Source organism: Vicugna pacos, chromosome 10 (genome assembly GCF_048564905.1).
Source record: "Vicugna pacos chromosome 10, VicPac4, whole genome shotgun sequence".
Classification (NCBI taxonomy): Eukaryota; Metazoa; Chordata; class Mammalia; order Artiodactyla; family Camelidae; genus Vicugna; species Vicugna pacos.
Genome location: NC_132996.1, coordinates 24,042,374 through 24,066,209, shown reverse-complemented (window position 1 = coordinate 24,066,209; position 23,836 = coordinate 24,042,374). Strand labels below are relative to the sequence as shown.

Below are 23,836 nucleotides of genomic sequence, written 5' to 3'. Positions count from 1 at the left end.
AATAAATATGAATGGAGATATCTTCTGGAACAACTCACAAAAGCCATGGACTCTCAACTGCAATACATTCACTGAGTGCTCAGCTTAAGAGCACCCACCTTTGCCCTCCCACAGGAGCTCCCAGGTACTAATTTTAAAAACAGACGAGGAGCTATTTGATGTCAGGGACCGAGATTTATTTACTTTTGATTCCATAGTATAAGCCTCTGGAAACACCAGCAAAGGCATGATCAACAAACAACTTATAAGTCTTCTAATTCTTTTCCCAGAACACAGATTCCTTCAACCTGGTTCCGCATTTTACTGTTGAGATAACTCCAGTAATGGGGAACTCACTATTTTATCAGACAGGTCATACTCTTATTGGACAGCTTATCCTGAACAAAATCTGGTACTGTATAACCTTCAGAAGTTTGTGCATGCTTTATTCTCCATACAATAAGTTCTTAAGAGACATGGAGGGTGCACCATAACTTACAGAGGATTCTTCAGAGCCAGTCATGACCCACATCATGGAGACACAATCATTCCTAAAAAGGAGGCGGCTTTATTCTCTATAGCTAATCAATATCACCTGTTGTGAAGGTCAAAGTCCAGCTCCTTTCCTCTTTAAAAAAACGGAAGCTTACTAAAGTTTTAGATTCAGAACAAGAAATCTGGCATGATCTCGCAGCAATGAAATCTAGCTGGCAATGCAATATAAATACCAAAAAAATTAGAGTCCAGGACCCAGTTCAATATCACCTCCACCTGTGTTGTCTCTGAAACCCAGACAAGAAGCTCACTTTCTTTGTTCAGATATGAGAGAAAAGAACATGATATGATGGAAAGGGCATGGATGTTGATGCTACGAATATTCAAATCCAAAACCCTCATTTGCTACTTACTGGCTTACTGGTCTTGGACAAGTTATTAACTTCTATGAACCTCAGTTTCTTTATCTGTAAAATATAGATAATAAACCCTACCTCATAATCAGATACTATTATTCATGAAAATGCTTAGTACAAAGTAAAGTATAACATAAATCTTAGCTACAACCCTTATTATTACGTTGAAGAAAAGAATTCTGATGGGCTGGAATGATGGGCTAAAATAATCAAAATGGGATTTAATGAAGTAACTAAACAGTTCTATTACCAGTTTAAGGCAAGTGTTCGTAAAAAAAAAACATAAATAAAAAGGATAGGATTTGAATTGACTACAAACTTACTAGGGGTCAACAATGAAACAGGGCTCTTTTAAAAAATAATTAATAAAAAAAAAGAGTAAAAGCATTAAGTTCTGTTGAGCTTAGAACAAAGGAAGGGTCCCACTTTCTCCATATTGGTCAAATCTCAAGTGAAACTACTGACTGTCACATTTTAAGAGAATACAGACAAACTAGAAGTTATTCAGGGGAGTGAGAGGGGTAAGGAAATATTTAGGATGCAGAACGATTTCAAGACCTATATATTTGACTCAGGCAGATGGTCTGAAATGCTTCCCTGGGGCAGAATAAACAGTACTAGGACCAGATGTTAGAAGCTACACGGCAGTAGGGTTCAGCCTAACCCAGAAAGATTGTGCAGAAACAGAGGTGTCCAGCAGTACACAGGGTCAAAGGCAGAGAGTCGAGCATCAGAGAAGATCCTTAAGTGGAGGCAGTTTTGAGCACTGGTGTTGCCTTCTCCTCTAACAGCTCCACCATCCATCAGTCCCAAAGGCCCCATCTCTCTGATAGGACCTGGCACTCCATACCTGTCCAAGTAGTTCACAATATTTGGGTTCTTGTTTTCCCTCATGACCAGGATCTCATTAATAATCAGCTCTTTCTTTGGCTGCTGCTGAAGGTTCATCTGCTTAATGGCCACCTGAAATCAGAGTAGATTCAATGTGTATCCAGAGTCACTTACCATTTACTGATCATTTACTAAGCACCAGACTATAAACACTCAGGAGACAGAGTTGAGTAAGATATGGTCTTAGCCCTTGAGGAATTAATAGTTTATTATCTGAGACCAGTGGTACAACGTGAAGTCCCCAGGCCAGCAACATCAACACCATCTGGGAATGCACTGGACATGAAAAATTTCAGGTCTCAACCAGACCTACAGAATCAGAAGCTCTATGTTTTATTTTAATAGATCCTCCTATTGAGGATTAAACTTGCTACTAAATAAAATATTTATATTAGAAAAAAAACTTCTAACACTCACAACATAGAAGAGGTATGCTATAACAAAAGTCCATATAAAATGCTATAGAAAGATAAACCTGGGGAAGAACTCTCAAACTGGCAAGGGAGGTGACTTTTTGAATTTGGTGTGGAGAAATAAATCACAGGTGACCAGGTTAAGAGAGTAAAGGGGGATCCTTAATGTTTATATATGAAAAAAAGACCATGATAAGCTTTTTGTCTATAGAAATAAACAAATTTCCACATAATACAAACATAAAGTATACATAAGTTTCCAAAACACTTTTGCATCCATTTCTTTTGTGTGTCAAGTACTATGTAAAGTGTTCTCAAATTGATTTTATTTAATCCTCAGAGACACTCTATGAGTTAATTATTACTATTGATCCCCTTTGACAGATGAGGAAATTGTGATTCAGAGAGGATATATGACTTGCATACACAGCTATTCAGTAGCAAAGCCAGGATTAGGATCCCCAAAGGAAATACCCATTTATCCCACACACAGAGCCAGATTAATCTTCCCTACAGCACACATTTGATAACAATTTCCCCAGTTCAAAGCAGAAATGTATACTGCTTGCCTAGAGATTCTCCTCAGCCCAACATTCAAAGTCCTTATGATCTGACTCCTATCTCACTTCTCACTGTATTCCTTTACATACTCCATGATCTGAGCTCCTCTCCACTTGGAACATCTTCCTTTGTTTTCACACATTCAAAACCTTCCTATACGTTGTACTAGGCCAAAAGAAACCTCATTCTCCAAACCAGATAGGTTTTTTTTTCTTCTTTAAAGCCCCAGAAGATCATATTTATACATCTGTTGTGGAACTTAACACATACTGAATTGAATGATGACCAATTAGGATGGGTATCTCTAGAAGCTTGAGAGCTCATTTGAAAGCTCAGAATCCCTGGTGCCAAGCACAGGGCCTAACACACAGTGGGTGCTCAACATATGTTTGTGAAAATGAAGAGAGAATTCAGTGGGTTGATAAGTATTTTGTTTTTAAACCACAAAAAGCACCAGTAGTAGGCTATTCTAACCCACAGGAGTAGACTTTAAATTATTTGCTAAATGTTTATTCCCTAGAGGTATTTTTCTCTTTTTCCTGCTTAACAGACAAGAAGAAGAACACCTAAAAGAACAACTGAATTAGTCTTTCCAGAATCAGCAAGAAGTATAGAGGATGAATAACTCATGAATAATACAAATTTTTATGGGAAAACCCTGGACTCTACTATTCTTCAAGCCAAGCATGGAAAATCTTTGGCCAAGAACCAGTTCATCAGTAAGAAATGATTCTTTAAACATGCTGACCACTCCATTCCCTACCCCAAGTGTGAAAAAAATTGCTCTGGAGCAGGGTCTCCTATCAGGTTAGGATTCTAGTCTGGCTACAGCTTTCTATATCTGCCGATGATTAGCTTTGTCTAATGTCTGGAGAGGAACACATTGATCTAAAGACCTATTACATTAAGATAGCAAAGCCCCTGGAGCCAAAGGAGTGCCTGTGGAGTTCTCCTGGCCATCCTGGAGGATGAGACCGTGCTTACGAACCTCACAGAGGTCACTGCCGGCAGCAGCAAGGGAGAAGAGAGGCAGGCTGTGGATGACACAGAACTGGCAGTGAGACACCAAGAATCCTTTTCAATAGCTACGGACTAACTATGGACTACACTGCATTAGCCACCCTAATGGACTCCCTTCTTTCTCATTCATAGTTTTGTAACCACAAAGCAGGCACATTTAATTAGATCCCTCCTATTCAGGCCGGCAGATAGCAGTCCTATAACAGAGAAAGAACTGGACCTGAACTCTGAGGACCTAAGCTCTGGGGCTGTCTGTCACTTACTAACCTTGCCCAATCACAAGCTCTCCAAGCCTCCGTCTCTTCACCAATTCTGAGGATATAATCCCAAACAAACTCTGATGCCCCTCCTCACAGGACTGTTTTGAGAACTAAATGAGATAGTGGTCAGTGTGTTACCCATATATAAGAAATTTAAATAATACTGTAAGACAACAATGAAATGCTGATCATTGCAATAACTGCATTTGATGAGTACTTGGAACAAAAGCAGCTAGAATGACATCATCAGCAGGAACAATAGCAAAAGCCAACCACCCTCCCATCACTGCTGTTCACTGAATGCCTACTGTGTGCCAGTGTTGTGTTAGGTGCTCAATTTACATCATCTCAGTAAAACCTAATAACAACCCTGCCAAGCAAAAATCATTATCTGCATTTTCAGTTAAGAAAACTGAGACTGAGACTTACAAGATAGTTGCCCAAGGTCATAATCAATGCCTTCAGGTTCATAGAAGACTTCAAAGCCTCCTCCAAGTTTACTATTTCTATTACACACATTCCCTCTAAAAATAGGCTTGAAAATTAATTGTTAGATCTGTAACTGGAAGACTTCCTCCCACTAACATGCTAAATCTTCCTTTATGTGACAGACAATAGCTTTCCTCTTTCCAGCAGGGTAACTCCCAATAAATACTCACTCACAAAGACTAAGAGCATCTCTCCAGCTCCATTAAAGATTTATACTCCCCAGGGCAGGAAATGAGGCCTTCCTGACTACACTGCATTAGCCACCCTAATGGACTCCCTTCTCATTCATAGTTTTGTAACCACAAAGCAGGCACATAGTGAAGTCAAGTTTGTTCCCTGCGGCCAGTTTCTCCTACATGCAGCCTCCAGGCCTTCCAGGAACCACTCAGCACCAGCCTGTCTCCCATCAAGGCCTGTGAGGCCCCAGAGGCCAGAAAAATGACAAGAGGTCCTAGTGTCTAACCTTAGCTCTGCTGTGGCCTTGTGGCCCAGAAAGTACCAGCTTAGGTTTTAGAATCAAGATTTAATCCAGTCTTTGCTAACTGCTGGTAACACATTGTTGCAAAAGTTACTTAAACTCTCAAGTTTCAAATTCCTCATCAGTAAAAAGGAAATAATATTACCTACTTTGTAGAGTTCTTTTTAAAATTGGTATAACCTCCCCTTTTCTATCTCTGCCTCCGATACACCATATTTAAAATTGGCAGAATGATACCATCTTTCCTTCTTCACCATTATTTCAACACCAGTTCTTGTTAGCACTACAAGTTTTATACGTACACAATGGAAAGGATGGTTTCTTATATTTGTATATATGATTATAATGTCTGAATCTTTCACATAGTTCATAGCACAAGGTGTAACATAAAGCAAATGTTCAGTAAACATTTTGTGCAATAAATATGTACAAATAAAATTAATATTTATCGTAGTTTATGATGTATGCCACATGCGTGGCTTTACTCAACACTTTTTTGAGGTATATGTTATCATGCATATTTTATAAGTAAATACATTTCAGGCTCAGGAGGTCAAACAACTTGCCCAAGGTAATATAAGTAGCTAAAGGTAAGCATCTAGGTTACTGGATTCTCACCTAAGAACAATGAATAAATCCTTAACTACGATGATAACTTTTTTAAGTTGACTTACCCTTGATGGGACCTCAATATTTGGCTTAGAAACTCATAAAAGCCTGACCAGAGCACAGTGAGATATGTGCTGTCCATAGTAACCATGACTTCTCTGGTACACCATGGGGTTTCAACCACCAAACATAGATAAGCAGGTCCTAGTAGCCTCCCTCAGAGGAGCCCAACTCTGTTTTCATTGGAACAGGAGGCGCCTTGCTTAAGCTGTGAGCTGCAGTACTCTTTGAACTAAGAAATCCCTCAGGCAACTCCCATCCACAGTTCACCTGACAACATTCTTGCTCTGCAACCAAAGAGAACAATGCAAAGAAACCTCAAGTACTCTGTACTCCCTTCATGGCTTCCTTCTACTAAAAATAGGATCTTGGGTCATCAGGTCTTAGTAATAAGATCAGAGTTCTCCCAGCTTATAAAATGTGAGATTAAAGAGATGCCTCCAAATAAGGACTTCAGTGTCTCCTGGAATCCTGGCCACAGAGTAATAGAAGGACCACTAAATTAGGAGTCAAGAGACGTGTTTAAATCTCTTCCATATCAGATTTCTCTCTCAAGCACCAAACTTAACAAAAATAATTGTCCACCAAGCAGTTTCACAAGAAGGTTTCTCATGCAATATCCACCTTCTTCAAATGTATAACTCCTCCTTTTTCCTTTCTCCTTGACTAATATCACTCACTTGTGAATTATCCTCACATTCACCAAATTCTGCGAAATCTACTTAAGTACCTCTCAAATCCATCTACTTCTCCCCATTCATACTATGTTACCACCTAAGTCCAAACCATGATCTCCCTCCTACCTGGAATTACACAATAACCTGTTTCACTCTTTATCTCCTCCAATCTGTACTGCACTTTGTAGTCACAGTGACTTTTTCCAAAATCTATAAGTCTCATCATGTTAAAGAGCTCTAGTCTGCAATAGAAAGAAACTGGAAGTGTCCCTATTGAGCTAATAAAGTCTAAAACTTAACAAAAAATAAAAAGAAATAGTGGAACTGAAGGAGTAGTAGTTAGTGGTAGATACTTACTTCCTGTCCCGTGGCCACATCCATTGCAGTATACACAGTGCCCGAAGCACTGAACAACAGATAGGGAAGAGAAAATAAACAGGTGTTAGTGACATTTATCAAATGCAGCTCTATACACAATCTGGCAATGCAAATGTTGATAACAATAGCAGCAGATATAATACTCCCCATTGCCTCCCCGAGTCTATTCTCACAAGAGGCAGTATGTAGTAAGAGAATACAGGCTCTAACGGCTAGCAGGGGGTGAGGGAAGAAAGGAGGGACGGAGGGAGAAAGGCAGAGAAACACTAGGAACAATACTAGGAAAGTCATCATGTCCATTCTAAATGATTACAAACCTCATTTTACACCTTTAACCATGAACCCCATGTATTTGTGAGTGATATGCAATAATATTTGAAATCTTATATGCCAATAATGTCAGATTTATATGATGTTATTGAAAAAAACTTAAAATTCCATGTACTGAAAAAATTGATTCTAGGCAAGCCTGTCATTATGCTTCCCCCTGAATTGAAGTCAGGTCAATTCAGGGGGAAAAGATCACTCTTAAGTTTGCCTTGAAGCCAGAAATTATGGTCACCAGCTTCCCAACTACCACTCTTTAGTTGGGATCCTAGCTACATGCCAGGAAATTTGAGATCATAAGATATGGACAAAGACTGGATTATTTTCATTGGCAGTTATTTCCCCATTGCCTGACCATCCTACCTCTAGCAACCTTTTGTGATAAAGCTGATGTCTATATCCTTATCCCCATCCTCCCCTATCCCACCACATATCCCGTTCTTACAGGGCAAATACGCCCAGGCTTCAGGGGACTGGACACTTTGAGACTGTGCCTCCATGATTACAGGGGCCCAGAGAGCTACTCAGGCTCACTGATTAGAACTTGACTGTTTCTACCTCAAACAGATATATGATTAGACATATGAATTCCAGGTTTAAAAAAATTTTTCAGATCTTAAAGGGGAAAAAAGCTAGCAAAAATTATAATAGTACTAATTTATCATATTTGTGCAGCATTTATAGTTTTAAAATCATGGAATGTGGAAACATCAGCATAGGTGCTTAACAAATATTGCATTCTTCCCTTAGCACTAACAGACTTGTCAAATAAGCAAGGAAAAAAACATTTTGTAAATGTTGCCTATTAATGGCCCTCACACACCTATGTAAAAGAAATATATATGTATCAGAAATTTGAGAAGTGAAAGATACTGAATTCATAATCTTCTTCCTTAAATTTACGGATGAAGAAACTCAAATCCTGAGATAGGACCTGACTTGCCCACACTTGTCTGTGTACCTTTCTGCTACATTCTTAGTATCTCAATGTAATTAGCTAAAGGAAACACTATCCCAGATTACTCTACTTATGCTTTCATCAGTCTGAACTGGTGTATGTAGTTGAAAAAGCATTGAACTAGGAAAAAATGAGATCCACTCAAGTCCAGGGTTGTTTTGAGGATTAAATTAAATAATAGATGCAAATAACAGATGTAAGTTGTAGAATACTGTACAAATACAGCATTAGTATATTATGCAATATTTTATCTTATTTCAGAAGTTCTTGGATGAATAAGAAAGAAAACTAAAACAGAAAACTTCAATGACTTCATTAACAACAATGCTTTCATTAAAGTAACACTGTGAGTGTTCTATAAACCAGATACTTTTTTCATTTTTTAAAAAGATTTTAGCTAACTGGGTGTATCTGTAGAAATCTCATTATTTTTCTTTTACATATAGAAGTGTAACTTACCTAAAGTAATCTGCACAAATTTCAAGCATACAACTTGATGATTTTTCAATATGTATACACCTATGTGTTCATCACCAAGATCACCCCCAAAGGTTCCCTGATGCCACCTCCCAACCAACATTCCGCTCCTAGATGCAACCATTATTCTGACTTATATTAGCATGTATTAGTTTTGCCTGTTGTTGAACTTCATATAAATAAAATCGTATAGTATCTGTTCTTTTATCTGGCTTCTTTTGCTCAAAATAATGGCCAAACATTTTTAAAACTTATCACAGTATATTATAATTTTTTGTTAGACTATCTCCTTCTGTAGACCTGGGGTCTCTGAAGGCAGACTGCCTGATTCATAGCTATATTCCTAGTGTCTAGCACCTAACAGGAATTCAATTAAGATTTGCTGGGATCAGTACATTTACAGCAGAATACAAGATTCAGAGAAGAAATCAAAGAGCAGAAGACACAAATTTCTGCATCCACCTAGAAAAACAGTCCCATTACACTAGCAGAAGAGCCTGCAGTTCTGAATCTTCCATTTCATATTAGTGCTAGTAGGTCTCAGCACCAGGTAAACAGGGTTAATACGGAAAAGTAGAGCTATAATTTTGGAAGCAGGTTTTGTGCTAAGAAAATAAATGTTTTTTTTCACTCTCACTGCAGGGATATTTTTAGAAATATGGTCAGCTGATGGTACATCTGTCATATTAAGCATAATTCTGCCAAACCTGAAGTCAGCCTAAGAAAACACCTCCAGATGGGTGAGGGGCAAGGTGGAGAAAGAAGAACAAGGTTTATAAAAGGCAAAACAAAAGCAAAATCATATATACTAGCACACACAATTTTAAGTCATTTCTCTAGGTAAAGAAATGCCCCTACTAACCCTTGTCCAATCTTCTCAAACCGTGTGTATTTCTTCTTCGGATCGCCCACACTCACTATGCTCCCTTTAAAAGAAACAGAGTCCATAAATCATTTTTTCCCAGATCAACATACAAAAGAGGCCCTATGTTTCCTCAAACTCTGAAATTAGCAAGGATTGAAGAACCACCTCAGTACCTGGAAGTCACACTAAGCAGATGCTTAGCTTTCTCCCTTAAGTTTCAATCAAATGTTTCACCTCCTTACAACTTTGATTCATAGTAATCTAATCCATTTCTAAATTCCTAAAAGTTATTAATTTGTTTTTAATTCCATATATTCAATAAACATTTACTCATTTTTACATGCTCACTTACTACATACCAAGCCCTATGTTGAGTGCAACAAATAAAGAGATAGGTGAGACACAGTTAAGACACTCTCTTTCAAGAAGCTCTAATCTCATGGAGGAGACGGACAATAAGCATAAAGTTTCATGAAAACATAATAATTGTTGTGATACAAAGACAGGCAAAAACATAGACTGGAAAGACTTCAGAAGGGAGGTGATATCTGGACAAATTTTTACAGGGTAAGTAGGAATTAGCCAGGAAGAGAAAATCAAGGGGTTACAGCAAAAAGTACTTCAAGTGCAAGGACAAAAAGGTATGAGAGAGTTCCCTGGATTTCACAAATAATGTGAAATGGAGATGGTGAAACTGAGGCTCACAGAAGGCAAGATATGTCCCCGCAAGGTCACACAGCAAACTGGTGTCGAGCTAAGGTTAGGAGTCTGGTTTTACTCTCTCCCAGTTCCAAGTGCTTTACATTAATACGAATTACTAGGATTTGGGTACTTCTACATACATTAATTCATTTTTTTTACAAGTCAGACAGATAATAACCACCATATTTAAAAGATGAGAAAAGGGGGGCAGGAAACAGTAGGAAATTGCCCAAGACCCAAGTCAGTGGCAGTGCTGTGGCTTCAACCCAAGGGTCCTTAACTCCCAGGCCAGTCTGCTTTCCACAATTGTATGTTTTAAGTATTATTGTTTTAAAAAGAGATCTAATTTGATGAAAAAGACTAAATATAGGAGTAAACAGATGGCTAGGTAAGTGGCTTTTCTTATTTCATCATTTCATAAGGGCTCTGGGCAAGGGCAACTTTTAAAAGAGTGAAATTTTTTTTAAAAAGTCAAATAAGAATTATCAAGAAGAAATCAAGAGCTGCTAAGTTGGAGAATCAGAAACCTCAGCTTTAGAATACAAAGCCAGTGTGCAGACTTGGCCAAATCAATCACATCAAATCCTCTTTAGCAGTAGGTAAGTACAAAGAATAAATCAAAGGCCTTTTCAGATTCTTCCAAGCCCAGAGACCAACCCAGTCCTTCCTTTTCATCTGAACCTCTCTGCAGGTTACTAAAACACAGAAACAAGCTACCCTAATATACCCCACTTCTGGCCACTAAAGAAAGTAAAGTGGAAGTTTCCACCTGAGAGCAAGAAACAGCATGTTCTGATTACAGGAGCACAAGTTGTGCTCCAACCCCAGCCTGTCACTTTTTGGCTGTGTGAATCTGGGCACAGTGTTTAGCATCCCTAGCCTCAAATACCTTAACTGCAAAAAAATGAGGATTATAATGTCTGTCTTCACAGGGTTAAAATGAGGAATAAATGAAAAAAATCAAGAAAATGCTTTGTTTGTCATTTGACACATAGCATAGGCTCACAAATGTTAGTTTCCCTTCTCTCTTTCCTACAACCAAGGCAGATCTATCATCTGTAAATGGCAAACATCAATAACCAACATAGCATTCTCCCCCACCAGTATACACAAGGCCTCAGTCTTTCTCAATACAACATTCCAGACTACTCCCTAGGTAAAAACTATTCGTCATCTCCATAACCCATACCTAGGGGTGAGTGATGCCTAGCCACAAAGTGGGCTATCCACACTCTCTCTCTTCACACTCCCATCCTACTGTGGCATCGAGTCAGGGCTAGTGAGACAGAAGTGGGTGCAGGGACAGGTTGAGGAGAAGTACAGTCTGTGGCTGAGATATAAAGCATAACCAGCCAGCCACATACACCGAGGGTAAGACCAAGATCTTTACCGCAATAGAATTCCATCTTTGTGCTCAACCAGTCACATACCAGAAGGAAATTCAAAAAGCTACAAAGTGCTTACGTAATTTCTCCAAGATCTCCTCATCCGACATTTTAGGCTTCTTCTTCTGCTTCTCAGTGTTCCGGGTCAGAGCATCTGGCGGAGTGGTATTATTCTCAGCAGGCGAAATGGGAGACGTAGCCACATCCCGAGTTGGAGTAATAGGCAGTGGTTCAATCACAGACCGTGTGTACACCTGCATTATTGGTGCAAGAATTTGGCAAGGCCAGTCTCTCTTAGATGTGTGTGTTAGAACATCCACAGAAGAACAAATCCCAGTAGACTCATCCCTTCTTCTAGATCAAAATCTGTGTTCTTCCTCCTCTGTGCCCAGACTCTGAGGGTGGAATGGCCTTCCTTGCTCTCACTATACACAACAGGGGTTAGTGAGAGTCTGAGCACTGAAGATATGCAATACAAGTTAGATAAATCTCAACAGAAATGATTTAAAAGAGACCCAGTGCATTCCCTTCATCTGCAAAATTCTACCCTTTCCTAAGCTGAAATGAATATCCTGTATTCCCACAGTACTTTGCACAGCTAATACAACACTCAACATTATCTTCATTTGAGTTACTCCCTCCTTAAATCTTGAACCCTCACAGAGAAGAAACTACAATTGTTCTTCTTTAAGAGGCAGTAGGGTATAGTCATTTGGACCACAGACTCTGGAACCTGCCTGCCTAGACTTAAATCCCAACTTTTATTCTTACTATCTGTATGACTTTGGGCAGGTTACTTAACTTCTCTATGGTCTAGTTTCCTCATTTATAAAATGGTGATGTTAGTGATATCTATCTTATAGGGTTCTTACAGTAATAGATTAATTAATGTGTGAAATGAGTAGCATCATACCCAGCAGATACAAAGCTTTTAAATTTTGGCTAATACTATTATATTTCCTATTCACTCATTTACTTGACAAACATTTACTAAGAATCTGTTCTCAGTAAATGTTTGTCAAGTAAATGAGCGAATAGGAGGATGGAGCAGCATCCTCTACTCTTTCTCTTAGAGAGAAAGATCTAACTGCAAGACAGAAAGGGATAAATGTCAAAAGAAATGAGCAAACTATAAACTAGTCAAGTTCAGAAGAAGTGATCTTAAGTTATATGGGCTTTCCCCTGTAGACGTTTCACTTTTTTTTTTCATAAAAATACCACCACAATTTTTTGGCTAGTCTATAAGCTGTATGAAGACAGGGAATGTGTGTCATTCACCCCTGAGCTCCTGTATCTAACCAGTTGCCTAACAAAAGGCAAGTATACAGGTAAATGTTTGATGAGTCAATGAATAAATGGGATTCTTCAGCTGGATCTTAAAGGATGGATGGGATTTTAATAGGCGGCAATGGGTGAGAACTTTCCACGTAGAGGAAACATCAACAAATCAAGACATTAAGATCAGAGACTGTAGATTTTTTTCTTGACTACTCCAGCATAATGATTTCTTAATTTTCTATTCTTGTACCCGCAGACAAATTATACCCCTGGCATTTAAACCTGTACTTTCATGCCTTGACCTCCTTCTTCAGTTCTCCTGACATACCTCCTTGAAGATACAAACCCTGCCTTCCCCCTCTCTAAAATTCTCCTTCTCTGGCTCCAGGGTCTGCTCACACAAAAAGGCCATTGTGCTAAGTGGATTAGAACCTGGACTTGGGATCAATTACCTGCTTTCAATCCTTGCTCTTTACTTACTAAGAGACTCTGGGTAGATCAATATACCTTCATAAATCTCAGCTTCTTGTTCTATAAATTAACAATGTCTTTTTTAGAAAGGAATGCTATGAAGATTAAATTTAACTCATTTGTTCATTCAATACTTACTGCCTTTCAAGACCTGCCAAGAACTATGTTAAGCACTGCAATATTTGTATATTTCCTCTACTTTTGAGAAATTCATGGATTAGTGGGAAAACATTTTTAAATGAACATGCTTATAACCAAAAAAAGCCATACCAATGTGAGACACCTTGACAACTCTCCACCTGTGAAGCTCATTTTCCTTAAAGTGATTTTGTAACCTATAGAAAGGGTGATTTTACAGATTCGGCTTATAAATTCTCATCCTAAAAGGTCATGTAATCCCTTTGAATTTCCTCCACAGCACCTTCCACAGTCAGTCAACAAACTTCTGCTTGAGTGCCTACACGAATTCTCTACTCCAGGGATCGTTTTTGTATTAGCACAGTTTAAGCCCTAGGTAATTCTTTCATTTTAAAAGAATCATTCTTGTCTTAATTAAAAAGCCCAAACAAAAAACCACTCATAGACTATCACCTGCTGATAGGTGAGTGCTCAATAATTTTAAATCAAGTAAAAGGCAGATTGTACAAAGCTGGGCAGAGGGACTGTCGCTATTCTGAGATGCAAGAACCTTAAAGGAAGTTGAATAAAAATCACTGTCAACATTCAGCATCAAAATGCAATCCTGATGTCCAGCATATTAATAGCACTAATGTTATTATAAATTCTCTCGGGTCTTTCCGTATTATCACTGATGGACTAAGAAACTGAATACTGCACATTTAACAGAGAAGAAAAGATCTACAGTAGGCTAATTTGTTCATCCCAGGAGACTAGAATAATTCATGTTAGTCTTGCGCTAAGTAACATTAATTCTGTATATCTTCCTGTCTGTGGAGAACAGGCTAAGTGAACTAGAGTTTAGTTGGTAGAAACACCAATTATCTAGGACACTTTGGGACTATCTACAAACCAGTGATAAACAAATATATCACTTCTTGTCTTTAATCATACAGAAAGTATCTTTCAATCAAGGTGGTTTGGTGATCTCACCACCTCCAAAATCTAAGGACCCATACCAGAGTATTAAACCTCTAGGCCTCAGCACTCACCCCTCATTCCCCCTGCAAATTCTAACAAATCACAAAGCTGTCCATGTCCCCAAAGACTTACAGATTTTGTGTGCTCTGGGCGTGGAGCAATCACTGGAGGTGGTGTAGCGTCATCATCATCATCTTCATCTTCTGAAACTGGTGGCACTGCAGGGGTCTCAGACACCGTCTTCACATTCTGTACAATGCAAAAAAGCCAGATTTATCAGGTCCAGGTGACCTGGAACTGAAGCTACCGGGATCACCAATCCCCCAGAAGAAACTTTTCCTGGTACACCTTCTGAAACTCATGTCAGTCTCCAAGCTCTCCACCTTTGTATAGCCAGTCTCAGGAACTCAGCCACCTCCCCTTCTCCTCTCTGAGCTACCACTCTCCACTGAGCCCCTTAGGGACTTCTGTTTCCCACCCAAAGACTAACTGTGGATTAGGAAACCAGCTTACAGCTTCTCTACCTGTCTTCCCCAATCCAAATCCTGAAGACAAGCTCATAGTTCTTTCTTATTCTATGAACTTTATTCTCTGTGCTGAACAGGCAATAAAATACAAAATGTAGGGAGAGAGTCAAAAGTCTGGAATTTTACAAAGTATATCTCTGTAATTCCTTAGTCCTTTCTGTTATGGTAAATGGAAGTCCAGGCAGGCTTTGGCCTCTCCTTAAGCCTACTGCACCCATTATGTCATCAGGTGCCTCTGCCTCAAACTGAAGATACAGAACATCAAGAGACTCTTGTCTCAAGAGCACAATGACTTTCTCCCCAGACTAAATGCTATACATTTCACTAAGCTTTGGCTCTATTCTGGAATGAATCTTACCAGCACCACCAATTGAATCTGCTCTAATCTCAGCAATTTGATTTTCCCAAGCAAATTGTAATAAAGCCAAGAGCAGCAGGTTTTAGGGCAGGTCCAGGCAAAAATATCATACCACTACTGTTATAAATAGAGACAAAATAGCTCTAAAATATGATATTTCTGATAGAGATTAAATGATGACAATATAGGTTTAGTGAAGAAATAGGAATCTTTTAGTATATTGATATAATTCAGCAGTTTCAGATATTTTCAGAGTACCTACTCTGTGCTCAGGAAGATACTGTGATGGATCCTGTTGACATAACATACAAAATTGGAAAAGATGGCCCATGTCCTAGAGCAGATCACCATCTAATGCAGAAGACAGCGAGAGGAAGAATTCCCCTCCTGTCTGCTATTTGGGGCCTCTGGAGAGAAGAACATCAGGAGTCAGAATGACAGGGGACAAGTGAAGAAAGCTATCTAGTCCAATACTAGACTAGAGCTACTGTGTAGGACACTGGCCTTTACCACATTTGACATACTAGGGTAAGGAAAACTGGCAACCTCACAGATTCTAACAGAATTTCTAGTGCAGGGCATAACTTAAAAACTGCTACTGACAAGCATATGTAAGCAACTAGCTTTGGAGACCACAGGCAACGAAACTATCCTCTTGGTCTCAAGTTTCATCATTCAAGAAATGTGGAAGAAAAGGACTCGTACAATCTGAGGGGTGACCTGAAGTAACATTCAGTTCTAAAATCCAATATAGGTTCTTTCCCTATCAAAGCACATATTTTGATATTTCTCTGCTCTAATTTCTTTTCTCCCCACTATTCCACTCAGCAAAATTTAACTAGGAACTCAAAATGGAACTGAAGTTAACTCAGCTGCCTCTTCATCAACAGGTGGCCCTGACTACCCAGTGTAGACCATAAACACTAAGTTTGTTTACTCCCTGAAACTCTGTAGAAAAGATGATTTCATCACCTTCCTTAGCACCACATTCTGAGTGGTAGTATTAACAACTACCAGAATCAAGAAATACAGGTTTTTGTCCCAGATTTTACTTCTTATCCCTGTGTTTTCAGCAAGGCTATTCCACTCTAAGCCACAGTTCTCATCTATAAAATGGGGGTGATGACAGCAGCTCTCTGTCTCATAGGGCCACTGAGAGGAAGAAATAAAGTGAAGTAGGTATAAAAACACTTTGTAAATGGCAAGGAGCTAGAAAGATGTAAGAAATCAATTAAATTATCATTATGTCTAATAACCACAAACCACTTTTTAAAAAAGCCAATGACTTCAATTCATTCACTCATTGTGTATCAGACTCCATTATAGGCTCTGGGGTTACACTGAAGAACAAAACAGGTAAAGCACCTGGTCCTGTGGCTTACATTCTAGAAGAAGACACAGTTAAAATTAATCACCAGACTGCCAGGCAACAATAAGATAAATATATGAGACTCCAGATTGGTTGAGGGTGGGAAAATAATACTTTAGATAGAGCAGTCATGGAAAGTCCTAGCTAATGGCCCAAATGAAATGAGAGAAGAAACTATCTGACCCTCTGAGAAAAGAATATTCCTTGCAGATGGAAGAAGCACAATGACTCTAAGATGGGAACACACTTGGTATGTTCCCAAAACCTCCAGGTGCCTACCTATGCTACTGAGAAGTGCCTATGATTTTAAAACTGCTGAACTTTGGGTAAAGTTTGTAGGAATCTCTGATGTTCTGGCTCAGGGTTGCTCCTATCCATCCCACCCCAATTTCATCAGAGTAGGGGTTCTTCCAGGGAAAGGCAGGCTGTAACTACGTGGTCTAAGAAGGCTCACTTTCATTTGGAGTGGTGGGTAATGCCCAGGCCCAGTGGTGCATCAGTGGAAGTGACCTCCTAGAGGTGTTGGCAGAAGGCAACTGCTATTAGCCTGAGGTTACCAATCCTGGATAGGACAAATTCAGGCTAAGGCTGCTCAAAGGTATAGCGGATACTAGAGAGGCTCCAGACTAGTCATACATGCATGGCTCTGTGCATGTACATAAAAGCTTCAAAAGGGCCAAGCAAAAAGTAAAAGTTGGGACAGACCTGAAAGAGGTCTCAATAATTAACAGAACTAGAATGAAATTAGCAAGGATATTGATTTGAACAACTCTATCAGTTAACTCAACCTAACTGACATATATAGAACATTCCACCCAAGTTCTGCAGAACACACATTCTTTTAACCATTTACGGATCATTCTTCAGGATAGAACATATACTGGGCCATAAAACACATCTCAATAGATTTGAATAACTGAAAACAAAGAAAATGTATTCTTTAACCACAGTGGAATTAAATTAAGAGATCAACAACAAAAAGGAAATTTCTCCAAAGATGATTAAAAAATAGCCAATAAGCACATAAAGAGATGCTCAGCATCATTATTAGAAAATGCAAATCAAAACCACAGTGAGATACCACTTCACATCCACTAAGATGGCTACAATCCAAAGAGAGACAATAACAAACATGGGGGAAGATATGGATAAATTAGAAGCCTCCTAATGCTGATGGAAGTAAAAAATAGTACAGCCACTGTGAAGCAGTCTGGCAGTTCCTCAAAAGGTTATACATAGAGTCACCATATGACTCAGCAATTCCACTCGTAGGTATATATATATATTTAACAGAAATGAAAACACAGATCCAAACCAAAATTTGGACATGAATGTTCATATGAACATTATTCATAATAGCCAAAAAAACCCATCAAGTGATGAATAGACTAAAAAACATGGTATATTAATACAACAGAATATTATTTAGACATAAGGAATGACATGCTGATACATACTACAACATGGATGAACCTCACAAGCTTTACATTAAGTGAAAAAAAGCTAGACACAAAAGACTACATGCTTTATGAGTCCATTTATAAAAAATGTTTAGAAAAGGTAAATTTATATGGACAGAAAAAAGATCATTGGTTTCCTAGGGTTGGGCATGGGAGTTTGAATGAAGTATAAAAGGGTACAAGGGAGCTTTTTGGAGTAGTGGGAATGTTCTAAAACTAGATTGCAGTGATAGGTACACAAGTCTACACATTTAATAAAATCACTGAATTGTACGGCTAGCATGGGTTAATTTTACAGTATGTAAATAATACCTCAATAATACTGCTTTTTAGGGGGGGATAATACTGCTTTTTAAAAGTGAAATTTTTAAGTTATATGTAAAACCAGTTGACTCTCATTATATATTTTATATAACAAAGATATATAAGGAATTAAAAGTTAAAATTCCTCAGGAATACTTGATAAAGATGGCAGACTGAACATAGGCATCTGTTTCTTAAAATCTCACTAGAACTATAATGAAGGAATGGTCTTTTACAGGCATTAAACCCACAAGATTGGGGAGAACAGGAAAGAAGGCAAGATTAGCAAAGGAGGTAATGACATACGGATGAGCAGTAACTGTCAAAGAGGCTGAATCCAAAGCTGATGGGGGCTGGGTGAGGGGTGGGGAAAGTTGAAAACCTATCTACGTATCTGTGCTGCAAAATCAAGGCAAGAAAAATAGAGCAAATATTTTTTAAACGAATCAGTCCAGTAAGTCCAAGATCTAAATAACAGCAGTTCCAAAAAGAGAAAACAAAGAAAAGACCAGGGAAGAAATTGTCAATGAAATAATTCAAGTAACTTTCCTAAAACTAAAGGTTGAGTTTCCAGGTTGAAAGAGTCCACATAGCTCCTCACAAAATAAATAGGTGAATACAGGCATGTAAGTATGAAATTTCTAAGCAATAATGACAAAGATTATGCTGCAAGCTTCCCAAGTTAAAAAGAAATAAAAAAGGTCAGATACAAAGAAGCAGGAATAAAACAGCTTTGCACTTTAATAGTCAATGCTAAAAGCTAGATGACAAAAGTGGAATTTTTCCATATTCTAATGTAAATTTATTTCCAAACTAAAATTCTCTACTCAGCAAAATATCAATCAAATGGGAGGGTAGAAGAAAGATATTCCATTCCGAGACATGAAAGATGTTAAATATTTACTTCCCATTTACTTTCTCAAAGCTACTGGAAGATGGGCTCCACTAAACTGCAAAGGCAAACTAAAAATGAGGAAGGTATGGCATAGAGAAAATAGAAACTTCAACACAAAAATGTGAAGAAACTTCAAAGGAAGATCTCTAAAGTTGACTCTCCTAGTTGACTTTTTTATCTAATCTTTGTGTAAAAATAAGTGAATATTCTTAGTTACCATCAACCCAGGAGGTAATTACTGTTACTATTTGGTAGACTTTCCAAAGGTTATCTGTGGGTGGTAAACCTAGATCTTCACATATCTAAATATGTCTTTATGTTGACCTCATGTTGAATGTTAGTTTGACTAGGTATACAATTCTTAGTTCTAAATAATTTTCCTCATAACTCTAAAGATACTGCTTCTTTGTCCACTATTGCTAATGAGGTACATTAGCTGTATATTGGCTTTGAAAGCCTTGAAGATCTTTCTCTTAATCCTTGGGTCTCTTTTCAGTTATCTGACTTGGTAACTGGCAGGCTGTTTCATGAAGACTCATGCCTTTCCTGAGCTGAGAGACTTTTCTTCCATTATTCCTTTGATTATTTTTTTCTAGTCTAGTGCCTTAATTCTCTAATTCTTCCTGAATCTCCTTGACTAATCCTGTGTCCGTTTATTCTCATATTTTCCATATGTTTTTATATTTTATATCATTAATCAACTCTTATGTGCATCTTTAATCATATTTTTAATTTCTAACAATTCTTTTTTACCCTGATTGCTCTAATTGCAGTGTATTTTTATGGATGCAACATCTATAGAACCTCTCTGAAGATACTAGATTTTTTTTTAAATTCTCCTTTCTGAATTATCAATTTCCTCTGGGGCTGGTTTTATTTGTTTATCTTGGTCTTTCTCTTTAATGTTTTATTTCCCTCAGATTCTCGGCTGTCACTTTCATAAGTGAAAATCCAGATTAGTTCATGTATATGATTAGCATGAGTTTCCTCTGCAGTTGTGTAAGTCCATTTCTCTGCTGTCCCCTCCTCTGAATGGGAGGCCTGATGCAATCTGTATGTGAATTATGCAGATGCAGTTACTGGCAAGCATCACTTGGTGTGTGTTGGTATGGAAGAGCATGTAGCGTAGAGATTCCTCTTCTCACAATTATCTAAAGCATAAAAAAAATTATCCTTGGGATGGAGAAATTAATGCATTTTCTTCCACTGCAGAGCTATTTTTCCTTTTTCCTCTATTCATGCCTGTCGTAAAGGTCTGTAGTTAGCTCAGGTTCTGCTCTGCTCATCTCTCAGATCCCGATACCCACACCAGGCATTCTCCTCAAGTAGGAAGTTTACATTCATTAGAAAAGTATCTGGTTAAGTTTAGAATAAAAAATTCCAGTACCTTTTGCTCACTGTAACATGGAGACTGCCCCTGCTGTTCCAAATACAGAATTTTAATTAATTTATTGTTGAAAATGATCCAGGACTCCCTCCTGCTTTTTATATATATTCTCTCAAACCACCTTCTCTGGAGCTACTCTTATCTTCCTAGGATTTTTCTCTTCCATATACATTAAACTGTGGTTTCTGCTGATCTGATCAATCTGATCTTATCTGCTTTCTATCTTCCATGAATTCCTGACAATGGTTCATTTATGTTCTGTTTTTGTTTTGGAGCACAATTTTGAATGTATTCTTTAAAACAACATTTCTGAAATTAAGAAATTCAGCATAGCAAGAGAGACAGACACACAAATACATCCAACTACAGTGACCCAACTTCCAAAAGAATCTTTCTAATATGGCAGTTTAGAGTAAAATACATCTCCAACTATATCATTTAAAATACATCCTATTAAAATACTTCCTTAGCTCCAGGATGAAATCCAAATTCTTTGACCTAACATGATGGATCCTTAACAACCTGGCTTTTGCTCATGCCACCTCACACAAGAAAGCACTGGCCTTTTCCCTGGCTGGTATCATTACTTGTGTTTACCTAACGCTATATTATAAATTCTTGTTTACATGTTCTGATTGCTTACTAAAGTGTGAGGTCAAGAGCAAATACCTTACAAGTTCTTGACTCTTTGGAATGCAGAGTCTATCACATAGTAGGTGTTCACTTGATAAATAAGAATTCAGGCACTAAAGTGCTATTCAATCTGAGAGCCAGATCTCAGACCAATGAGCCACAAATAAAAGAATTTTAGAACTAGAAGAAATCTAAAAGATCATGTTTACTAAGTGAACAAAATATTAGGGTCCAACAACCTTGTGCAAACTTCCTTGTACTACTAAACAGAATAAATCACTCTATCACATATGACCCCCATTGTACATTATTCATGTACATCTCCTGCAGCCTTTATCCCTCTATTCTGTTAATTTTTTCTCAAGGACTAAGATAGTGTATACCAATCACCAATATGTGGGCACAAAGTAGGTGCTAAGTAAATATTTATGGTCTGAATGAATAAATGAATGCTCAGGAAAACTGAATTTTGTATTGGTCTCTACTAGTAACTCATTGAAGGGTAAGGAGCAAGTCACTTAATCTGAGTCTCAATTTCTTAACCTGTGTCATGAAGACAACAATCCCATCCAATTATTTCATAAATCCAGTGGAATGATCTGTGAGAAACCAATAAGGATAACAATGCCATGTTACGAAAATACAAACTATAGATCTGCACCCTGCCTCATGTAAAACTAGTAAGGAAACAGAGGATTGAGCCACAGGGACAATATTCTCAATTGGGGGAGAAAATGTCCTTGACAGCCTGAGTGGTTTTAACTGTAGATACTCAACCAGTACAGGTTTTTACCAAGCAGGTGTTATCCCCTCTGCCATATGGCATAAGCCCCAGGGCTCCTCATCCTCGCTAACAAACAACAGACCTAAGGCTTTCCTGCTGTCTCCTTTATAAGACCTTTCTGCCTTCTTCTTTCTCAGTTTCCTGCCACAGTGGAAAGAATCCTGGACTGGGACTCAGAAGACCCTAATCTGGTTCTCCCATAAGAGCAATTATGAGTCTTTAGGAAAGTCTGTTTCCTTACCTGCAAAGTCTGGAGGATAATACTTCTTCACAAGATAACCGTGAGGACTAATTATGCTAACACATATAAAATTATCAGCACAGTGCCTGGCACATATCGGCTACTCAATAAATAACAGCTGTTACTCCTCCTATAAAAGCATAAAGACATTTGAGCCACAAGGCACAGCTCAGCTTTGTTCAGGCCCCTTCTTCAATAATTTACAGTTGAATAAGGGGAAAAAACTCCCAAAGAGCTTAATATTTGCAAATTCTTCCCCATCTTTTCATTACATCTCTTGCATTTGATGAAAGAATGTATCAGGAAAGTAATGCAGACTGGGAATCAGATATATTGTTATTAACCCTTCTCAATTTCAGTTTTACCATCTCAAAGATAATAAACCACCTCACTAAACTCTGGTGAAGATTAAAAGAGATAGTGAATAAGAAAGGACTTACTATGCTACAAGGTACTGGACATATGAACAGTTTTTATAATTTTAAGGGTATAAATGACTCAGAGTAAACCAATCCCCACTGCTGGAAGCATGATTCAAAGTATCTGGATGGTGACTCAGCATTGTGTTAAAATGTACGACTCCCCCACTTAGAATTCTTCAATAGCTTCTCATTACCTTTAAGATAAAGTAAAAACTCCTACATGATCTGACCTGCCTACACTCCTCATCACCCACCTCTAGTCCCTTCACACTTCACATTCCAATCATAACAAACCACTTGCAGTTCCCTGTACAAGCACATCTCGTGAACCTCCTTGCCTTGGCATGTGCTATTTACTCTCTGTCTGGAACACCCTTGTCTCTTCTTAATTCTTCCCCAAGATAACTAACTCATTCAGCTCAGACTCTATCATCAAGAAACTGTCTTTTTATATCCAACCTTTCATTCAGTAAATGGTTACTTGTCAGATGCCATGGATCCAGCAATTAACCAGTCAGACATAGCCACTGGCCTCATGAAATTTTAGCATTCTGTATTGTAACTGTGCCTTCACGTCGCTCACAAGACTGGGAGATTCTTAGGAGATGGGACAAGGTCTGTTCAACTCTATACTGCCACTTCTCCACACAGGACCTGGCATAGAGGAGGAGCTTTGTAAATTTTTTTTAATATTTTTTATTGATTTATAATCATTTTACAATGTTGTGTCAAATTCCAGTGTTCAGCACAATTTTTCAGTCATTCATGGACATATACACACTCACTGTCATATCTTTTTCTCTGTGAGCTACCATAACGTTTTGTGTATATTTCCCTGTGCTATACAGTATAATCTTGTTTATCTATTCTACAATTTTGAAATCCCAGTCTATCCCTTCCCACCCTCCGCCCCCCTGGCAACCACAAGTCTGTATTCTCTGTCTATGAGTCTATTTCTGTCCTGTATTTATGCTTTGTTTTTGTTTTGTTTGTTTGTTTGTTTTTTAGACATATTTCACAGAACTACAACAAATCATAATAAAATTTATATGGAACCATTAAAGACCTAGAATTGCCAAAGCATTACTGAAGAGAAAGAAAGAGGCTGGAGGAATAACTCTCCCAGACTTCAGACAATACTATAGAGCTACAGTCATCAAGACAGCATGG

The 23,836-nt window shown here is 38.2% G+C and overlaps 1 protein-coding gene across 6 annotated transcripts in view; it reads right to left on the bottom strand.

The window, feature by feature from the left end:
• PAK1 (p21 (RAC1) activated kinase 1) overlaps nt 1-23,836 on the bottom strand; it is a 127,212-nt gene that overhangs the window by 14,573 nt on the left and 88,803 nt on the right. For all 6 annotated transcript variants that reach the window (XM_072969116.1, XM_072969119.1, XM_072969117.1 and 3 more), the window contains exons 6-10: nt 14,420-14,536; nt 11,520-11,694; nt 9,351-9,414; nt 6,706-6,754; nt 1,741-1,853 (exon numbers count right to left, since the gene is read on the bottom strand). In XM_072969116.1, coding sequence (XP_072825217.1) covers nt 1,741-1,853; nt 6,706-6,754; nt 9,351-9,414; nt 11,520-11,694; nt 14,420-14,536 — 518 coding nt within the window. The remainder of the gene's footprint in view (nt 1-1,740; nt 1,854-6,705; nt 6,755-9,350; nt 9,415-11,519; nt 11,695-14,419; nt 14,537-23,836) is intronic.